The 18,265-nt window shown below is 42.3% G+C and overlaps 1 protein-coding gene across 1 annotated transcript in view; it reads left to right on the top strand.

The window, feature by feature from the left end:
• Positions 1 to 18,265, top strand: part of pcloa (piccolo presynaptic cytomatrix protein a) — a 63,212-nt gene that overhangs the window by 21,910 nt on the left and 23,037 nt on the right. Inside the window, exons 4-7 of the mRNA XM_030720108.1 lie at positions 4,709 to 7,456; positions 8,449 to 12,508; positions 12,829 to 14,372; positions 15,012 to 17,073. Coding sequence (XP_030575968.1) covers positions 4,709 to 7,456; positions 8,449 to 12,508; positions 12,829 to 14,372; positions 15,012 to 17,073 — 10,414 coding nt within the window. The remainder of the gene's footprint in view (positions 1 to 4,708; positions 7,457 to 8,448; positions 12,509 to 12,828; positions 14,373 to 15,011; positions 17,074 to 18,265) is intronic.

Below are 18,265 nucleotides of genomic sequence, written 5' to 3'. Positions count from 1 at the left end.
GATTTCAGCTAACAGCTCTTTGGGAATTACATTTTCAGTGCAAAAATACTATTTTATGCCTGTCAAATTGTGTTATCATTGGTATTTTTTATTGATCCAACTAAAGAAATGGGGACAAATTATGTGTTTTGTGACAGGCTGCTAGTAACAGAGTGCCTAAAGATATAATTTAAAATTGGTTCTTTGCTAAGTTGTCTGTTATGTGTAGACACAACTCTGGTTCATCCCTGGAGTTAGGTGCCTTTTTATGCTTGAATGATTCAGGGATCAGCAAACAAGCCATTCAGTGCTTGTTTGACGCAATAGATCACGGAAGGACAAGTCCCTGCACGTCATGTACCACCGGCAGATAGAATAAGTGGCTGATATAGGAAAGTTTTACCAATGGCAACTTTGACCTTCAGAAAGCTTGGAGAACTATTGCTCAAGATCACTTTAAAAATTACAAGAAAGTAAGAAATAAGGGTCGGTTGGCTCGAGAGGTATGCACAGTATTGTAAACTGTTTTCACACATACACGGCGGCCCTGAACTTTTCTCTAGGTACATGTGGCAGCACAAATGCAGTTTGACGTCTGTAATCTGAAAGCTCCCTAGTATGTTCAACTGAGTGGATTTGTGCTGTTGTAAGAATAGTACAGGTAATAATCCCACTGAATTCCCAGCTAGTGAGTTGTGATCACCTGTCCTGCATCATGCACGCTCTACTCAGAAGTAAGAAAGCAGCCAGTGCCAACTGTTTCCTGCTGGCAGTTTTTGATTTAGTCATAAAATGGACTCTATGGACATTACAGTTGCCATACAGTCTGAGGCCAGTTCGTGAAATAATCATACAGTTCCCCATTACACACAAGTCTAAATACACGAGTACAAAAAGACAGCATTTCGTGACTAATTCAGGTTTCACCATGAGATCAGACTGCTTGATTACATGGTGAGGCTGAGAAAGTAGTGCAAGATCTTTGCTAATTTAGATGCTGTTTTGTCACCCTGCAAATAGAATTTGTGATGGGTTTGGTGAGAATTGTGAGGAATCTTTTCTGATGGTAGAAAAAAGACGGTGCCTGTGAATGAAGTGTCACAATCTGACTCCTAGTTTTCTCTTGCTAAATAAGTCTGAGAATACATTGTCCCTTGTTACTTGCCACAGCCCAAATTACTCATTTTGTCAGACATAGCCAAACCCAGAATACTAAAGTTAGATATTCTGTACATTTTTGGGGGGTTAAAGGACATACAGAACATGTATTAAGGCAATATTTAACATTTATTGAGTTCTAGGTTCTGACATCAGCAGTGTGAAGGTTGCCTTATCTAGTTTTGAATAAAGCAAGGAAAACTCTTTATTGAGCCGATTGCTTTTCAGGGTGATAACTGTAAGGCAGGAATTGCATTTGAGAGTGCCAATTAGTTGTAATGTGGAAAGAATTAACACATCTGCTTCAATGGGGCAGTGACTGGAGGCTTAAAAGGGTTGGTTTGGTTCGCCTCACTAGCTGGAAGAGACACTTTGATTAAGTATATTAAAAAGGGCAGTAATAGCTTTTGGTGTTCCCATTCTGATGTCTTGATAATGTTGGTGATGACTGGCTGTGAAGTGGCTGAAGCTGACAGACAGTCTGAGTTGATTTCCTGCGTTTCCTATCGAGGGTCATCACTCCGGCTATCAGCGCCTGCCCTCTCTGGTTTAACTGACGTAGCCCTCAAGCTGGAGGAGCTCCTGTCTCAAGTTGTTTGAGCAGGGACCCGCAGTAGGGGTCAAGTGGATAACACATACACACGCATACTGTAGCATCATTTTTGAGTTGCAATTCATGAGAGACTATATCCAACTGGGATCTGTATGCAGGTGTGTCATTTTTATCTAAAGTGTATGGTGCGGTATGCGAGTTTACTTTATAGGCATGGTCTGAAACATGGCGTATCATGCCTTATTTACTCTGACTGTACTACTGCAACATTCCCTCTGTCATCTTCTTCTACCCCTCCCCTCCTGTCTCCTTGTTTTTTTTTCTCTGTCTGTGCTTGGACAGAGGTGGCTTGTCTGCTGCATGGCTTAGCATACAGCCTGTGATCTTTTCTGAATTTAGCATAAACCCTGCTGCTAAGCTAGGCAAAGACATTCATAAGAGGGGGGGTCACAGAGGAATATCAGAGCACTTAGCAAAATGTGAAATGAGGTGTTTGTGTGCAAGTGTTTTTGTTGTTATTGTTGTTGTTGTTTTTTCCCAGAATGCTTGGTCTGGTCTTGTGTCCCTACATTGAATAGGTGAAAATATTTGCCTTTTTTTTCTCCTAAATTCCAACATGTTGAGTGTTTAGCATTTTTCCATTTTTCTGCTCCCAACAGGGCCTTCCATCTAGGTATGCTCCTCAAGTGTCTCCTGTGTTTAAGTGAGTGTCCAGGAATACACAGCCATAATAGGATAGCCATGGCAGGAAAGATTTAGTGGAGCTCAGAGACAACAGATTAGAAGTTTGAGTTATGTCAGCACGTGTCCTCTTCCGCGATTACATCCCACACAATTCTAAGTGGGAAATTATAGCAAAAAATAGTGGAAAAAATTCTTTACATTTTTTTTGTGTGTCTGTCTAATTACTGATGCAACTGAAACTAAACCATATGTTTAAGGAGCAAAGGATCTTTGGTAAAACAGTTATGATTCACTGATCTGCACAGTAGCCAAGTGGGAAGTCTTTAATGTTTTGTTTTTTTGTTTTTTTATGTATTTTGGGTGCTTTTTAGCCTTTATTGCAATAGGACAGTGGAGAGAAGAGAGGAAAGCTGGGAGAAAGACCAGAGGAAAGGATTCAAACCCGGACCTCTGTATTAGCCTTATGACACGTGGGCTGCCTGCTCTACCCAGTGGGCTAAACCAGCACCACAGAAATCTTTAATGTTTTAATGTTGTAATGTTTTAATTAATATTGTACTGATGAAAACTGTCGTGCTATGTGAACATTCTGCTGATACAGATGTGCTGTTTATGTTCATACTGTATATGCCTCCACATATGTACAGCAAGTCTTATAATAACAGTTTCTCTGTTTAGTTTGCCTCATGAATGTCTGCATACGCCACCCAACCCTTTCTGACATGCCTTGGTAAACCCCTGTCCCATTACTATGCATTATGCATGAGCTTTTGTGGGACTTAAGAGAGTTAAGTCCCACAAAAGTAAAAGCTCCCCTTGAAAACAGAAGTTGCACTGTCACGGTGTAACTTGTCACAGTGACATTTTAAATGCATAGAAACATTTGGTTTCACAGTGTTAGAATTAAGAGAAAACATTTCCTATTATAATTATTTCTGGGCAACTTTATTGTGTTGCCAATCCACTTCAAAGAGATTTATGCTTTTTTTTCTAATATGCTGCTGTTTTCATATATACAAACCCAATTTCAAAAAAGTTGGAGAGCTGCATAAACTGTGAATTCAAAACTGAATGTAATGATTTGTAAATTTCATAAAGCCACGTTTTATTCACAATAGAACATAGAAAACATTAAATGTTTAAATTGAGACATTTTATTATTTCATGAAAAATATTAGCTCATTTTAAATTTGATGGCAAATTAGGACAGTAACAGCAAAAGGCTGGAAAGGTGAATGGTATAAAAAAGAAATAGCCAGAGGAAGATTTTCCAACTAACTGGGTTCATTCATAACAGACCATTGATCATCAATCTCTGTACGCAAGCGACAAGGCCGAAGATCAATACTGGATGTCCGTGATCTTCAGGCCCTCAGGCAGCACTGCATGAAAAAGAGGCTTGATTCTGTCATGGAAATCACTGCATGGGCTCAGGAACACTTCCAGAAATCACTATCTGTGAACACAGTTTGCTGCACCATCCACAAATGCAAGTTAAAGCTCTGTCATGCAAAGAAGAAGACATATGTGAACGTGATCCAGAAACACCGCCATCTTCTCTGGGTCAAAGCTCATTTGAAATGGACTGAGGCACAGTGGAAAACTGCTCTGCAGTCAGATGAATCAAAATGTGACATTCTAGTTGGAAAACACAAATATTGTGTCCCCCGGACTAAAGATAAGCGTGACCATCCAGCGTGTGATGGGGGAGATGCATCAATGCGTATGGAATTGGCAGCATGCACATCTGGAATGGCACCATCAGTGCTCAGAGGTATATATAGGTATTAGTGCAACATATGCTTCCATCCAGATGACGATTTTTTTCAGTGAAGGATTTGCATATTTCAGCAAGACAATACTAAACTGCACACTGCAGCAATTACAACAGAGTGGCTTCATAGGAGAAGAGTCTGGGTGCTGAACCGGCCTGCTTGTAGGCCATACCTTTCACCCACTGAAAAGATTTGGGACATCATGACATGATTCCCTAAGAATCCTACAGTATATCAGAAAAGAATGGAAAAAACATTATTGTCTGATTACTGCTCTCCTCAGTTCCCAGAAGCTCATGGAAGAAGGTGCTACACGGTGGTAAACATGACCCTATCCCAACTTTTCTGAGACATTTTGCTACTGTTAAATTCTCTCAGCTTAAATATTTGATTTATTTTCTGTGTTTTCCTGTGAATAAATTATGGGATTATGCACTTTACAAACCATTGCATTCTGTTTTTATTAAAATTTTACACAGCATCCCAACTTTTTTGGAATTTGGGTTATAAAACTATTTACACTAATTACTAACAATTTGCTTTTATCCTTGTTTTACAGAAAGAATGGCTTTGCCTCACCTGCCAAACTCAAAGAGCCATGTCAGGCCAGCTGGGAGATGCTTCATCTCCATCCTTGGCTTCCCCGAAGAAGCAGCCTCCTGATCCTGCTCCCTCCTCCACCCCTCACCCTGCTGCTGTAGATAGCAAACCTGTAGTAGAACCAGCAGACCTAACCCCACCAGCTTCTGAGACCAAGGTAGTGCCCTCAACCCCTCCCAAAGCCACATCTGCACTAATTTCACCTAATCATAGTACTTCTCCTCCTGAGAACAGTTCACAGGACATGCCACAGTCAAAAGAACAAAAGCAAACTCTAGCAGATGAGAATGTTATTTATCCTGAGAAAGATGTTCCTGTAGTAGAATCAGCAGACCTAACCCCACCAGGCTCTGAAACCAAATTAGCACCCTCAAATCCTCCTGAGGCCACACCTGATAGTGCACTAATTTCACCTAATCATAGTATTCCTCCTCCTGAAAACAGTTCACAGGACACACCACAGTCAAAAGAACAAAAACAACCCCCAGCAGATGAGAATGTCATTCATCCTGAGAAAGAAGCTCCTGTTTCAGAGAGTTTAGCTGGTAGGGCCCCAGCAGTCCCACCAGCCGAGCAACAGCAAAACAGCTCAGAGAAAATAGCAGAGGACCCCTCACAACCAGAGAAAATGCCATTTGGTTCTGGTCACCAAACTCAAAGTGCAGCTGTCAGTGAACCCCCAACAGCTGAGCAACAACAGGGTAACTCTGAGAAAGCAGCAGAGAACCATTCTGATCCCTGTACAGAGATAGTTAATGATGAGCAACAAGCACAGAGTGCAGCAGTTGAGCAACAGCAGAGTAGTTCTGAGAAAACCACAGAGGACCTTTCTCTCCCTGTGGAAGGTGAGACAGAGAATCTATTGATTAATGCAGGTTTAGACAAGGCAACAGTCCCTGCTGGGGCAGAAACTGAGCCAAATCCCAATATTACGCAGAGTGAGGCCGTTGTTCCCCTGGCAGATAGTAAGAAAGTGGAACCCACTCAAGAAAAGCATCCGGAAGTGACAACAAATTCAGTAGAGCCAAAGCCTGCTTTGATCCCCGAAGCAGTCACACAGGAAACTGCTCCCGTTCAGCCCGATTCTACAGCTGCAAATGTACAAGAGGAGAAAATAACAGAGGTTTCAGCTGAGAAACCCATGACAGATGAACCACAAGTTACTCCAACAGATCAAACTCCATCTGACAATGGAACACCTAATGTCAAGTGTGATGTTAGTGCAGAAATAACAGAAGCAGAACCAAAAACGTCCATGTCCCTTGTTGAAAAAGTTGACATCTCTGAACCTGACAAGACTGAGCAAGAATTAAAACGAGAGACAGAATGTGCAGAACCTGAAAGTCCCTTGGTAGTGCCAGACAAACATTCTGTCTCAGCTTCAGAGGGAAAAGGTCAGGCAAATGAAGCGAAAAATGAACCCTCAGAAAAAGATCAGGAGCCCACATTACTTGATGTGGCTGACAACTCCTCTCTTGTTGCTCAGGTTGAAGGAGAAAATAAAGCTGTGGCGAAATCAAATGAGGAGAACGAGGCTGAAAATATAGTTTCTCCGAAAGTTATTAATGAGGGAGACACAGCTACGCCGAGAATACCCGAGGGAGCTGATGCAGGAACATCAGCTGAGATTAAAACAAATGCAGCTGTAGAGATAGCTACTGAGGTAAAACCTGATGAAGAGAACGCTGCTGAAGAAAAGGCAGATGCAGTGAACACAGTTCATAATAAAAATGACCAGAAACCTCTAGAAGAGAATGTTAGTCCAGAACTCATCTGTACTGAAACAGAAGAAACATGTCCTGTACTCGGCAAGAAGGAATCGGGAATGGGATTAGAGCCAGCTCCAACTGTTCCAGAGGAAATGCCAAAGGAAGAAATACAAATACAGAATGAGATAAAAACAGGAACAAAGAATGAGCCCACTGGGGAAAGCATTATTGAGACAGCATACTTGTCAGAGAAGTCAGAGGAGAAAAAAAAGACTGTGATAGAAGGAGAGTGTATATCACAGATGCAGGAAAAGCAGGCACCCGAAGATTCAGTGTTAAAAGCAGATAATAAATCTGACAGTGCAGTGGTTATCTCTGTTCCCCCATCCCCTGACTCTGAAGAGCTACAAACGGTCAATATTGAGGCGCCAGTGCAAAGTGTCGAGACCGTGTTATCCTCAGCTGTTACCAGTGAGAGAAAAGTCAGAGATGAAGCCTGCGAGGTGAAAGCTTTTCAGGATGAGTCAGAGGATGGTTCACAAAAGACAAACAGTATTGCTGAAAATCAACACAAAGCAGAGAAAGATACATCAGCTGGGACAGGCAGTGATGAGAAAGCGCTTGAAAAAGTTGTTGAGTTGTCAGTCAAAGAGAAGGAGGAAGGAAAATGTGACAAAAAAGAGGATGAGTCACAACCTGTTGCTGGCAACATGCAGGAAACTATTTCAGTATCAGAGGCAAGCTCGGTGTGCAACAAAGAAGGCGCTGCAGAGTTTGATGTAAGCGGGAACGCAATATCAAAGAAGGATGAAGTATCAGACGCAGTTTTTGAAAATGGAGGTGTGCCTGTATCAGTAGCTTCAGCTCTTGTCACAGAACCTGAAATCCCAGTTTCTGTAGTAAGTGAGCAGGACAGAGGCCCAAAGGAGGAGAACAATAATATGGAGGAGAAAAAGGAGTCTCTTGAAAAGCTCAATGATGAAGATGCATTTTCTGAGGTGACAGTAGTATTCAGCACGTGTAGTGGTAGATTAGAAAGTTATCTTTTTGAATTGCTTGTCATTATTTCCTATATAGAAATACTAAACATTTGTATGCTTTATAAGCCTTATGTGTCCCATACTATGATTTATCTATGAAAGTGGTCCCTTTTGCATTTTCTCATGCAACATAATTAAAAAACACATAAAAAACAAGTAAACCCTATGAAACATGCGGTGCTTAACAAATTTATTAAACCACCTGTCATAAAAACAAGAAAAAAATATTTTAGAAATCTGTCAAAAAATACATGATTTACTATTTTTTCCTGCTTTTTTTGTAAAACAGTCAATTTGAAAATTAATTGGATAACAACAATAATTATATTTTAGCATTAAAAAAATTTTTGGATTAAAGAACTTGTGCCTTACCAATCAAGAATTATAAAAAATTGTTTTGTAATTAGCAATACTGTTAATTTAGGGCATCTATGATATAAACCTTACATTGGGTAGGTGGTCTAATACATATGTTAAGCACTGTATTAATATGGCTATGACTTAAATATGAATCGAGAATTTACTGTTGAAGAAAATTAGAAATTCTTCATCCCGTTTGGCTTTTGCAATATTAACAATATCTTTTGCAGAGGTTGAATAAAGTATTGATACCACAATATATTTAGCTGCTTCCTCTTACAATATGATTATCAATCATCTAGGAACAAATATTGATATCTCTTTAAAAAACATAAATAGAAACCTCCTTAGTGAATACCTTGCTTTTTAATTACTTAAAAAATGAATGATGGTTAAGTGAATGCAAAATTACTAATTTGTAGTGAAGCAGAACCTCAAACAGGGGACATAGCAAACCCTTCCAGAGCTAATTAACTGAACTGACACACAGTGTTATTACACACACAGTGACACACAATGAATTATTATATTATAATACCACAGTTATAACCAACAAGTTGTGTGTTTTTTTGTTTTTTTTAATCCATCAGGTGAAAACAGCAGAGACCTTGAAAGACCTTAAAATAACAGCTGTCAAGGAGGGCAGCCCCACCAGCCCATCAGACCTAGCAAAGCTGGAAAGCACTGTCCTTCCCATTCTTGAGGCCCAAGCAAACACGCAAGAAGAGCAGAAACAAACAGACACTTTAAAGGCCAGGCGTAAATTAGAGGTGCTTCCTCTCTCGCCAGACTCTCCTAGCTCAGAAGAGGACAGAGAAGTTTCCGATAAGAATACCAAAGGTACCACAAAGAAGAAGCTCCTTGTGCCTATGGATGTCAAAGCAGATTCCCTGGATGATAGCAGTGAAAGCTTTGGAAAAGAAAGCCCAATGTCAGGAGATGATGAAGAATTTATCAGAAAACAGATAATGGAAATGAGTGAGAATGAAGATGCTTCACCATCAGATGAAGAAAATATAGTCCGGCGGAAGATCAGAGAGGACGAGAAGAAACAAAAGGAACAGAAGAAAACAGAGACTGCAGAGAAGAGCACGTCAGGAAAAAGCAGACGGCTTACCAAGAAAAGCACTATAAGCCCCGATGATGAAGATAAGGAATTTGGCACTTCAATGGATAAACCTGATATAAACACAGATATGGTAGTTGAACCAAAAGAAGGGGAGCAGCAAAGTGGTACTGCAGTTCGCAAATTCCAAACTATGGAGCTGAATACAACAAGCACCCCTATGTCTGTTCTTAATGATGATGGAGAACCTGAAATGGAAAGCCTTACAGACTCTCCAGATGATCGGTCTAGAGGTGAGGGGTCATCCAGTCTACATGCATCTAGCTTTACTCCTGGAACTTCTCCAACATCCCTCTCATCACTGGATGAAGACAGTGATAGCAGTAGTCCAAGCCATATCCGCAGTGGGGAAGGTAAACAGCACAGGAAAGCCAAACACAGACAACCTGGTCAAATGCTGCCAACCATTGAAGACTCTTCTGAAGAAGAAGAGTTACGGGAAGAAGAGGAGCTGCTCAGGGAGCAAGAAAAACAGAAGGGCTCAGGGAAAAAATCCAAAAAAGATAAAGATGAGATTCGAGCCCAGAGGAGGCGAGAGCATCCAAAGACACCACCAAGCAATCTTTCCCCTATTGAAGATGCCTCGCCGACTGAAGAACAGAGGCAAGAAGCTGAAATGGAGGAGATCAGACGATCATCCTGCTCTGACTTTTCACCCAGTATTGAGTCAGATCCTGAGGGATTGGAAATCCATGCTGCAAAGATTGCAGCAGTCCAGAAAACTTATAAGCTGCCCATGTCAGTATCTCTTCACTCTCCAACAGATGATCAAAACAGTGATAAACCACAGAAAAAGCCTCTCAGATCTGCTGATGAAGCTTATGAAGAGATAATGCTAAGGGCCAAATCTCCAACAGTTGACAAAGGTGAGATTCAACCAGAAAAAGAGTCCCTTTATGGAGGCATGCTGATCGAAGACTATGCATATGCATCTCTTATTGACAATTCAACTGCTGATCTGGAGGAGCCAGAGAAGATTAGTGTTCCTGCTCAGCCCAAAAGGCTAAGATCACCAGATGAAGTTTATGAAGACATGATAAAGAAAAGAAAGGAATTCATGCAACTGGAGCAGGAATACCAAAATATGCAGGCAAAAAAAGAAGGCACTACCCCAGAAATTATACTACAACCTGCTGAATATACTGTCACCAAAAGCAGTAAAGTAACATTAGGCAAAGATGGGAAGCCATTGTTGGATGCTGAAGCTGCCTATGAAGAGCTAATGAAAAGAGTTCTGACTCCTGGAACAAGTCCAACTCAGCAGGAGCCAGAAGTAGAAGCCACTGCATCTAGAAAGGCACTCCACCCCATTCCAGACTTAAAGGTGACACAATGCTCTTCAGGAGAATTATCTTCTGATGACGAAGTTACCACTAAAAAGGGAGAGGAGAAAAATGCTGTAACAGATAGTATATCAACAATGGAAGCTGAGCCTGTGAAAGAGACTTCATCATCCACATCAGATCAGCAACCTGAAACCACAATCACAGCATCCCAAGCTGAAATTGTGGACTTAACAAGAACAACAGCTCCTGTGATTGCCAGTGTATCACCCTTACCTACAGTCCCCCAGTATACATCTAGTACACCAAGTGTAGTATCAACTGCCCCACCTGTGCCCCCAAAGCCAACTGTCCTGCGTAGGGCTAATTCTCAGGAAAAAACAGAAGAACCTATTGCACCACCACTGCCTCCTCCCACCCCTCCCAAACCTACTGTTTTTCCCAGAAAACCTCCAATTCCACTTCCACCTCAGGCATCAGCAGCTCCAGTAAGGCCAGAGACAGTGGCTATGACTACAGCTCAAGCACCACCTGCAAGACAAGTAGTTACTCCAACATATAAACCTCATGTTCCCCCTCCTGTACCCCCAAAGCCATCCATTCCTGCTGGAATTGGGGACAGCCACAAGCCAGGACACAGTATTAAACCACCAATTGCACCAAAGCCTGGTTCACAGCCTTCTTCACCTGCCCATGTTCCACATCCACCAAGACCCTCAGTACTTCCCACAGGTCCTGGTGACATAGCCCTTAATCTAAGCCCCTCTTCTGAGAGCAAACCGTTCCAACCCTCACCAAAGTCTCCTTCGTCTCCGAGATATGCCAGCAATCTTCGTGACACATATGTGGTCATCACTCTGCCATCTCAGCCTAGCTCTCCTGTTGACAGTGTTACCACTCGTGCTCCCTCTAGCCCTGGTCCAGCATCTCCTTCATGGCAAGCTCAGCCCGAGAGTTACCAGCATCAGCAGCCTCAATCTCAACCATATTCACAGCAGCATCAGCAACCAACACCTCCTCAAACAACCAGGGTGCCTCTGGCATATACACGAGTCACAGAATCCATTGAAAGTCAAGAAATCTGTGGCCCTGAAAAACATGTATCAAGTTCTTGTCATATAATTGAGGCTATATCAGCCTCAGCACAGCCACCTGTGGTTATGCCTAACCTCATCTCTCAAGTGGTCACCACAGAAGTCCAAAGGACCACTGTCTCTGTTGTTCATGAAAGGACACCACCACCAGTGCCAGCTCCAAGGGCAAATGGTCTCCCAATCTCAATGCAGAAACCTAAGCCCCAGTTGCCAGTGCAGAACGGGCAGGCCATTCAGCCTTCTGAGGTGGTAGATCTTAGGACTATGAAGGTGGATCCAGAATCAGCCACTAAGGGTGTGGATCTGTCTGCTGGCCCAGACTCAAGACATCAGCCCCTTGCTACTGATGTCAGTCGTCACAGCAGTGCAGTGCAGTCACCTGTGGTCAACCTTAGTGCTGAATCATCTACTGTTTCCATAGTAACTGATAGCATCACCATTGTGACCTGTGCTGCCACAATCCAGCGACGTGACAATGTAGACACCTCTCTAGCCTCTTCAGTGCCCCTTCAGCTAACGAAAAACAAAGCATTTGAACCTGTTTCTCAGATTATTTATCGACCAATTGATTCTCAGCCCTCTACTCATGCTACTACAGAGATCCCAATTAACCTCTCAGTTGGATCTAGTACAAGTGGAGGAACATTCCAGACCACCCCTGTCACTATTGCACCCACTTCTGTTGCAAGTTGTATTGCCAATGGATTAACCGTAGGTACACCCACAGAGTCTGGAGCTGTTGACCTCAGTACAAATAAACCATTCAACACTGTGGTTTCAGTGGATGCTACATCTGCCGAAGTGGTTACAGCTGTAATCACAGATGATGGCAAACCAGTGGATCTGACTGCAGGGAAAAGAGCTGTATGCTGTGATGTTGTGTACAAGCTTCCATTTGCAGGAAGTTGCACTACTCACCAACCTACCACACCCTTGCCTGAGGATCGTTTTGGATATCGTGACGATCACTATCAGTATGACAGATCACCTTACGGCATGAGAGGGTTTGGTGGAATTAAACCTTCAATGTCAGATACCAACCTAGCAGAAGCAGGCCTGTTCATTTACAAGAGTAAAAACAGCTATAATTTCAGTGGCACAACTGAAGGTGCAGTAGATCTCACCTCAGCAAAGATTTCTGATGCAGGTCAGTGGAGTGACATTGCAGACCTGTCACTTAAATGTCACTTTGAACTGCCTCCACTTATTCATGGCTAATGCGGCAATTTTTATTTTTGCTTTTTATTTTGTTTTGCATGGACATTTTTTTGTTTTTTATTTTTTCATCTTTTTTCTTTTATCATCAGACTTTTGCATGTACCTGCATGCTGTTATTTTGTTACACCTCACTGGAGTTTTTTTTTTTACTGTTCAACTTTTTTCATAATTTGAACAAGGCATGGCTTGCTTCAGCATTAAATAATTCTGTAATATTGGGACTGAAATGATATCTTTGACTTTTGACAGGTGAAGCTGTTGACTACTCCAAGAAAGGAACATATGCTGGAATGACAATTCCACCCTATTCTCAAGATAGAGTTACAAGTGCTGTTGGCACGCTCTTTGGTACCAGCAGTGTTTTGAGGTCATCAAATGGAGTGGTTTATTCCTCTGTAGCAGCACCAGTCCCATCTACATATGCCATTACCACCCAGCCTGGATCCATATTTAGTACGGCATACAACACCCTGTCAGGTATGCATACCAGTGACACCATGCCTTCCCTTTCCAACCTCCAGAACCTACCACTTACACGGTCCCACAGTTTTCTATCCACTATCTCTACTACTGCAGCAGAAGAACAAGGAGATGCCCCACTCAATCTAGAGATATCTAGAGGAGATTCTACTGCTGCTGATGGTATGGCTGCAACAACAACTTCTTTATCACTTGACACTTACACTGATGCATCCCTGGAGGCCATAGCTGCTTCTCTGGAAGCTCTGTCTTCACCCATGGTTCCTGGAGACAGCCAGTATCAGGCAGAGCGCGAGAGGCTAGAAATGGAGAAACTCAAGCAACAGCGCCTGGCTGAGGAATTAGAATGGGAACGGCAGGAAATTCAGCGGTTCCGAGAACATGAACAACTCATGGTGCAAAAAGAACTAGAGGAGCTGCAGGCTATGAAGCAGCAGATACTGGCCCAGCAAGAAGAGGAAAGACAGGCTCACCTCATGATGCAGAAAGAAACTTATGCCCAACAACAGCAGCAGCTTGAGCAGATTCAGCGACTCCAAGAGCAGCTCCGTATGCAACTGGAAGAGCAAAAGCTTCGTCAGATGTATCCAGGTGGGGACATACAAGGGCATGGTTTGCAAGAGGCAGTTGTCTTAGGACCTGATGGCACAGTACTGTCCCGAAAGATCACTGATAGTGGATGCCAGACAGATGAAGAGGATGAAGCTGTTAGCAAAGCTTACACAGCAGGTAGAAAAAAGAGAACTGTTAAAAAGAGTGTTGACAGTTGCGTTCAGACTGATGATGAGGATCAAGAGGAATGGGAGGCTCAGAACAGAAGCCGACAAAGCCGGCCACGTACTGCCAGGGGTGACAGGGGTGGGCAGTCTGAGATGTCTCTTCAAGCCCACACTGAGATTTCTATACAAACAGATACAGATGGGAACATTAGAATGGACACCAGGATGGAGCTTTCTGACTCTGAAAGAACCTCACCAAAGAAACGACCTACCCCCTTAGAAATAGGGCAGTCTCCTAACCTCAAAGCTGATTCTTCTACTCTCCAAGCCCCTCCTAAATCTCCCAAAGTGCTCTATTCCCCCGTATCCCCATGTATTTCACCAAGCAAATCCCTTGAGTTTGTGTCCTATGATAAATCACTAGGTGATACAAGCCCACAAAAGCTCAGAGGAAGTACTGATCCATCAAAAGCCTCTCCAGCAAGTCCCAGAGGACAAAAATCCATGCAGAGATCCATGTCAGACCCTAAGCCCATGAGTCCAACAGGAGAAGAAAGAGCAACATCTGGGACCCAGTATGGTGATGGCTATACTGTGAGTACTACTATTTTTATTGTCATGAATCCAGGAAGCAAAGCCACAAACCAAAATTATGGATTTTTTTTAACAGTCAGAAGATGTGATCTGTGTTTCAACCTTACATTTGGTTAAATAATTTTGACATTTATTGAGAGTCATTTACAGCTTAAGCCTATTTCTAGAGAAAATATCATTGAGCATGATAGTCAGTTTTCTGCCTGGGCAGTTCACCACTGAGAATCTCATACATACCTAAACAGTTGGAAATAAGCTGAGGTTGCAGGAAAGCACTGAGCTGTCAGAGATCCATCAAGGGTTTATATGAATAAATTACTTCTTGTGCAAGAATAGCCTGGAATGTTTATGGGCAGGAATATACATGTTACTGTTATCCAGAAAAAAGGAAATCAACAAACTGTTTTTCAATAACCTTTCAAATATTCTACAACAATACATCCTTACGGAGTCAGATGCTACGCTATAAAAAAGACTAAAATATCGACTGTTTACTCTTATTTATTTAGAGTCACACAAAATCTAGCAATTATTTCAAATCAATTGTGAGTAACATGTTATTTTTACACATGAGGGCTACTTAACCATTTATTTTGGGAACTAAAGTGCTTGAATTTCTACAACACTTTTTTACTACAGGGGAAAGGATCAGGTGGCACACCAACAGGGACTCAAAAGAAGGTGAAGAGAACTCTTCCAAATCCACCATCAGAGGAGGAGACAACAACCAGTGGACAGACAGCATACAGCACTGGTTCGGCCCGACGAAGAATGTGCCGCAATTCCAACATGGCACGTGCCAAAATCCTACAAGACATTGATCGAGAGCTTGATCTGGTGGAGCGCGAGTCTTCCAAGCTCCGCAAAAGACAAGCAGAATTAGATGAGGAGGAGAAAGAGATAGATGCAAAGCTAAGATACTTGGAGATGGGCATTAATCGTAGAAAAGATGCACTGCTTAAGGAAAGGGAGAAGAGGGAAAGGGCCTACTTACAGAGTGTTGCAGAGGACAGAGACTACATGTCAGACAGTGAGGTGAGCAACATCCGAGAAACTAGAGGAGGTGGTGAAGATGAGGAGATTGAAGGCCATGGTCTTGAACGTCCCAGGACAGCCCCTCAGTCAGAATTGGATGACTTTGTCCCACCGCAAACTAAACACGAGTATGGAAAATACTCTCAATACCAGTACCCTCAAAGTCAGTTCCAGCAGTCTCTTTATCAGACTCCTCAGTCCTACCAATCTCATTCAATCTATTCCTCGGTCCCTTCACTCACTACCTCTCAGCAGCAGAGTTATCACCAAATGCTTTTGTTGCAGCAGAAAGCTGCCAGACAAGCAGCCCTACTCTCAGAGCTTGATGCGACAAAATATGATGTCATTAACCGTCAGCCTGATCCTACTTCATCAGCTTACCTTGGTGTCAAGTATGACAAATACGGCAACCATCTTGACCTCAGAGCCTTAGAGGTGGGAAGCATAGCAGGAAGCCCAATGTCAGCTGTCTCTGATTCCTATTACACAGATGTAGAGCACCATACACCTCGTAGTTACATGCTACTGGAAGATGCTGCAGAACTAGCTAAGAGCTCCACAGGTCTGTCCTCATCTTATAGTCTGGCGGAGAGGGAGCTGGCAAAGGCAGAGAAACTGCTTCGTAGGAGTGCTGCTGATCTGGGGTCTACTGACTATCTGGGATCCACCTCCAGACTGCATACTTTTGGCAAGACCCCTGATGAAGAGGATACTATGGAAGAACCCTATGAACTGAAACTTCTGAAACAGCAGCTCAAGCAAGAATTTAGGAGAAGTACAGGTGGGACTGAAAACTTAGAACAATTGACAGGTCTCTCGCAGCACTACTATACTCCAAGCTCTAGCATCCCCAGTTACTCTCAGAGACACTATCCAAAGTCAGAAAAGTATAGCATCAGTCGACTTACTCTTGAGAAGCAGGCAGCTAAACAACTCCCAGCATCTATGTTGTACCAAAAACACAAGACTCCACTACTAGATCCTAAAGTCTCCACCAAGTATTCCTCTGTTACAGACAGCAGAGGTTTAGAGACTGATTATACCAGCTATTTGGGATCCACCAGTGCATCCCCAAGATCCAGTCGTCTCCTGCAGGATGAGATTACCTTTGGCCTTCGGAAGAATATTGCAGAGCAGCAAAAGTATCTAGGATCCACCTTGGGTGCTAACTTGGCTGGGTCACTAAACTTGGGCCAGAGCTTGGGTCTGGACTCTGCCTATCCTAGTGGTAGCCGTTCAAGACCCTCATCTAGGCCCACATCTTGCTATGGCCTGGACTTGTCTATCAAAAGGGACCCATCAAGCTCTTCACTGAGGCTTAAAGGAGATGGTGAAGCATCTGGTGATGGGCCAAGTTATCAAACCCCCTCTGGTCGCACCAAACCCACTAGCCTTCCCATTGTGCAAAGTGGGCGTGGCAGAATACCCATAGTGGCTCAGAATTCAGAAGAAGAGAGTCCACTGAGTCCTGTTGGGCAGCCAATGGGTATGGCCCGTGCATCAGCAGGACCTCTGCCTCCCATCTCAGCTGATTCAAGGGACCAATTTGGTTCTTGCCTTTCCTTGCAAGACTCCCAGCAGCAGCAACATATCAGGGAAGAGCCAACCAGGGGTAGGAGTTATGTGCTGCTGGATGACCTTCAGGGCACCATGTCAGATAGTGAAGGTAAAACACAGACTTGTTACACTGCCACTTTTTTCCAAGTTAATGTTTCATCATTAACAGTTTTTGGTTATGGTTTGTCTTGCATGCATTTATTACTAATGTGGGTAATATATAGCGTGTGTTTATTAATTCAGTCTCTGCATGTGTCTGTTGAAGTGTTTGTCTTACGTTTCTGCTTTAATTATGACGAATGTGTCTTTTTCCTTTCTAGTGAAAGTACATTTAATGTTGAGTTGCTTTGCGCATGCAAGCATTTGTACATTTTCCTGTTTCTTATAGACGTGAATGTGTCTTTATGTGTACAGTATTTCTATTGCCATCCCAGTTATTGTGAAAACATTTTCCCAGATGAGTTCATTGCACTGTACAGTCTAACATCCTGTTTCAGATGTTTGAAAGGGTTCCCCCATCAAATAGGACTTCATAACTTTTGGTCTTATGTGTATCTTTTATCCCAATATGTAGCTGTTTAAAATCATCAAGTTTTCCGCAGTCTTTGAAATCCTTTTTATGCACTTTGGCCACAATAGTATAATGATCCTATAAAGCAGATCAGATTTAGAAAATATTTTCCCGCAAATGATTCAATGAAAAAAAGTGCCTCTGTCACTCAAAAAATTTGATCCAGATTTCAGTCAGTTCTTCTTCAGCACAACAGTGTACTGTCTGCAGTTACATAGCAAATAGTACATGACATATATTTTTGAATAGTTGGTGTGTAATATGGATACAGGATATTTATTTAGTGCAGTTCATGACTGGATTTAAGTTTGTACTACTACCCAATAAAACCAAACTATAGGAAGAAGTTTCTTGTTTGTTTGTTTGAAATGCATGATATTTGGTTGCAACACTTCTCTGTTAATAAACATAAAACTTTTACATGCATGTCTTGTGTTCAATATCTGCTTTTTGTGTATTGTGATAATTGAGTGACTTTATGTTGCATGAAATGAATCAATGCCCTTTATTAATTCTGTATATTAAATTTAAACTGCATTCTCTAAAGGTATTTTCACGCTGATATGAGCTATACTGCTCAAAAAAATTAAAGGAACAATTTGAAAACACATCACATCTCAATGGGGAAAAAAATCACACTGGATCTCTATACTGATATGGACTGGGTAATGTGTTAGGAATGAAAGGATGCCACATTGTTTTATGGAAATGAAAATTATCAAACTACAGA

The sequence above is a fragment of the Archocentrus centrarchus genome, chromosome 23 (assembly GCF_007364275.1).
Source record: "Archocentrus centrarchus isolate MPI-CPG fArcCen1 chromosome 23, fArcCen1, whole genome shotgun sequence".
Classification (NCBI taxonomy): domain Eukaryota; kingdom Metazoa; phylum Chordata; class Actinopteri; order Cichliformes; family Cichlidae; genus Archocentrus; species Archocentrus centrarchus.
Note: the sequence above shows the minus strand (reverse complement) of the source record. Positions and strands in the feature narration are given on the sequence as shown.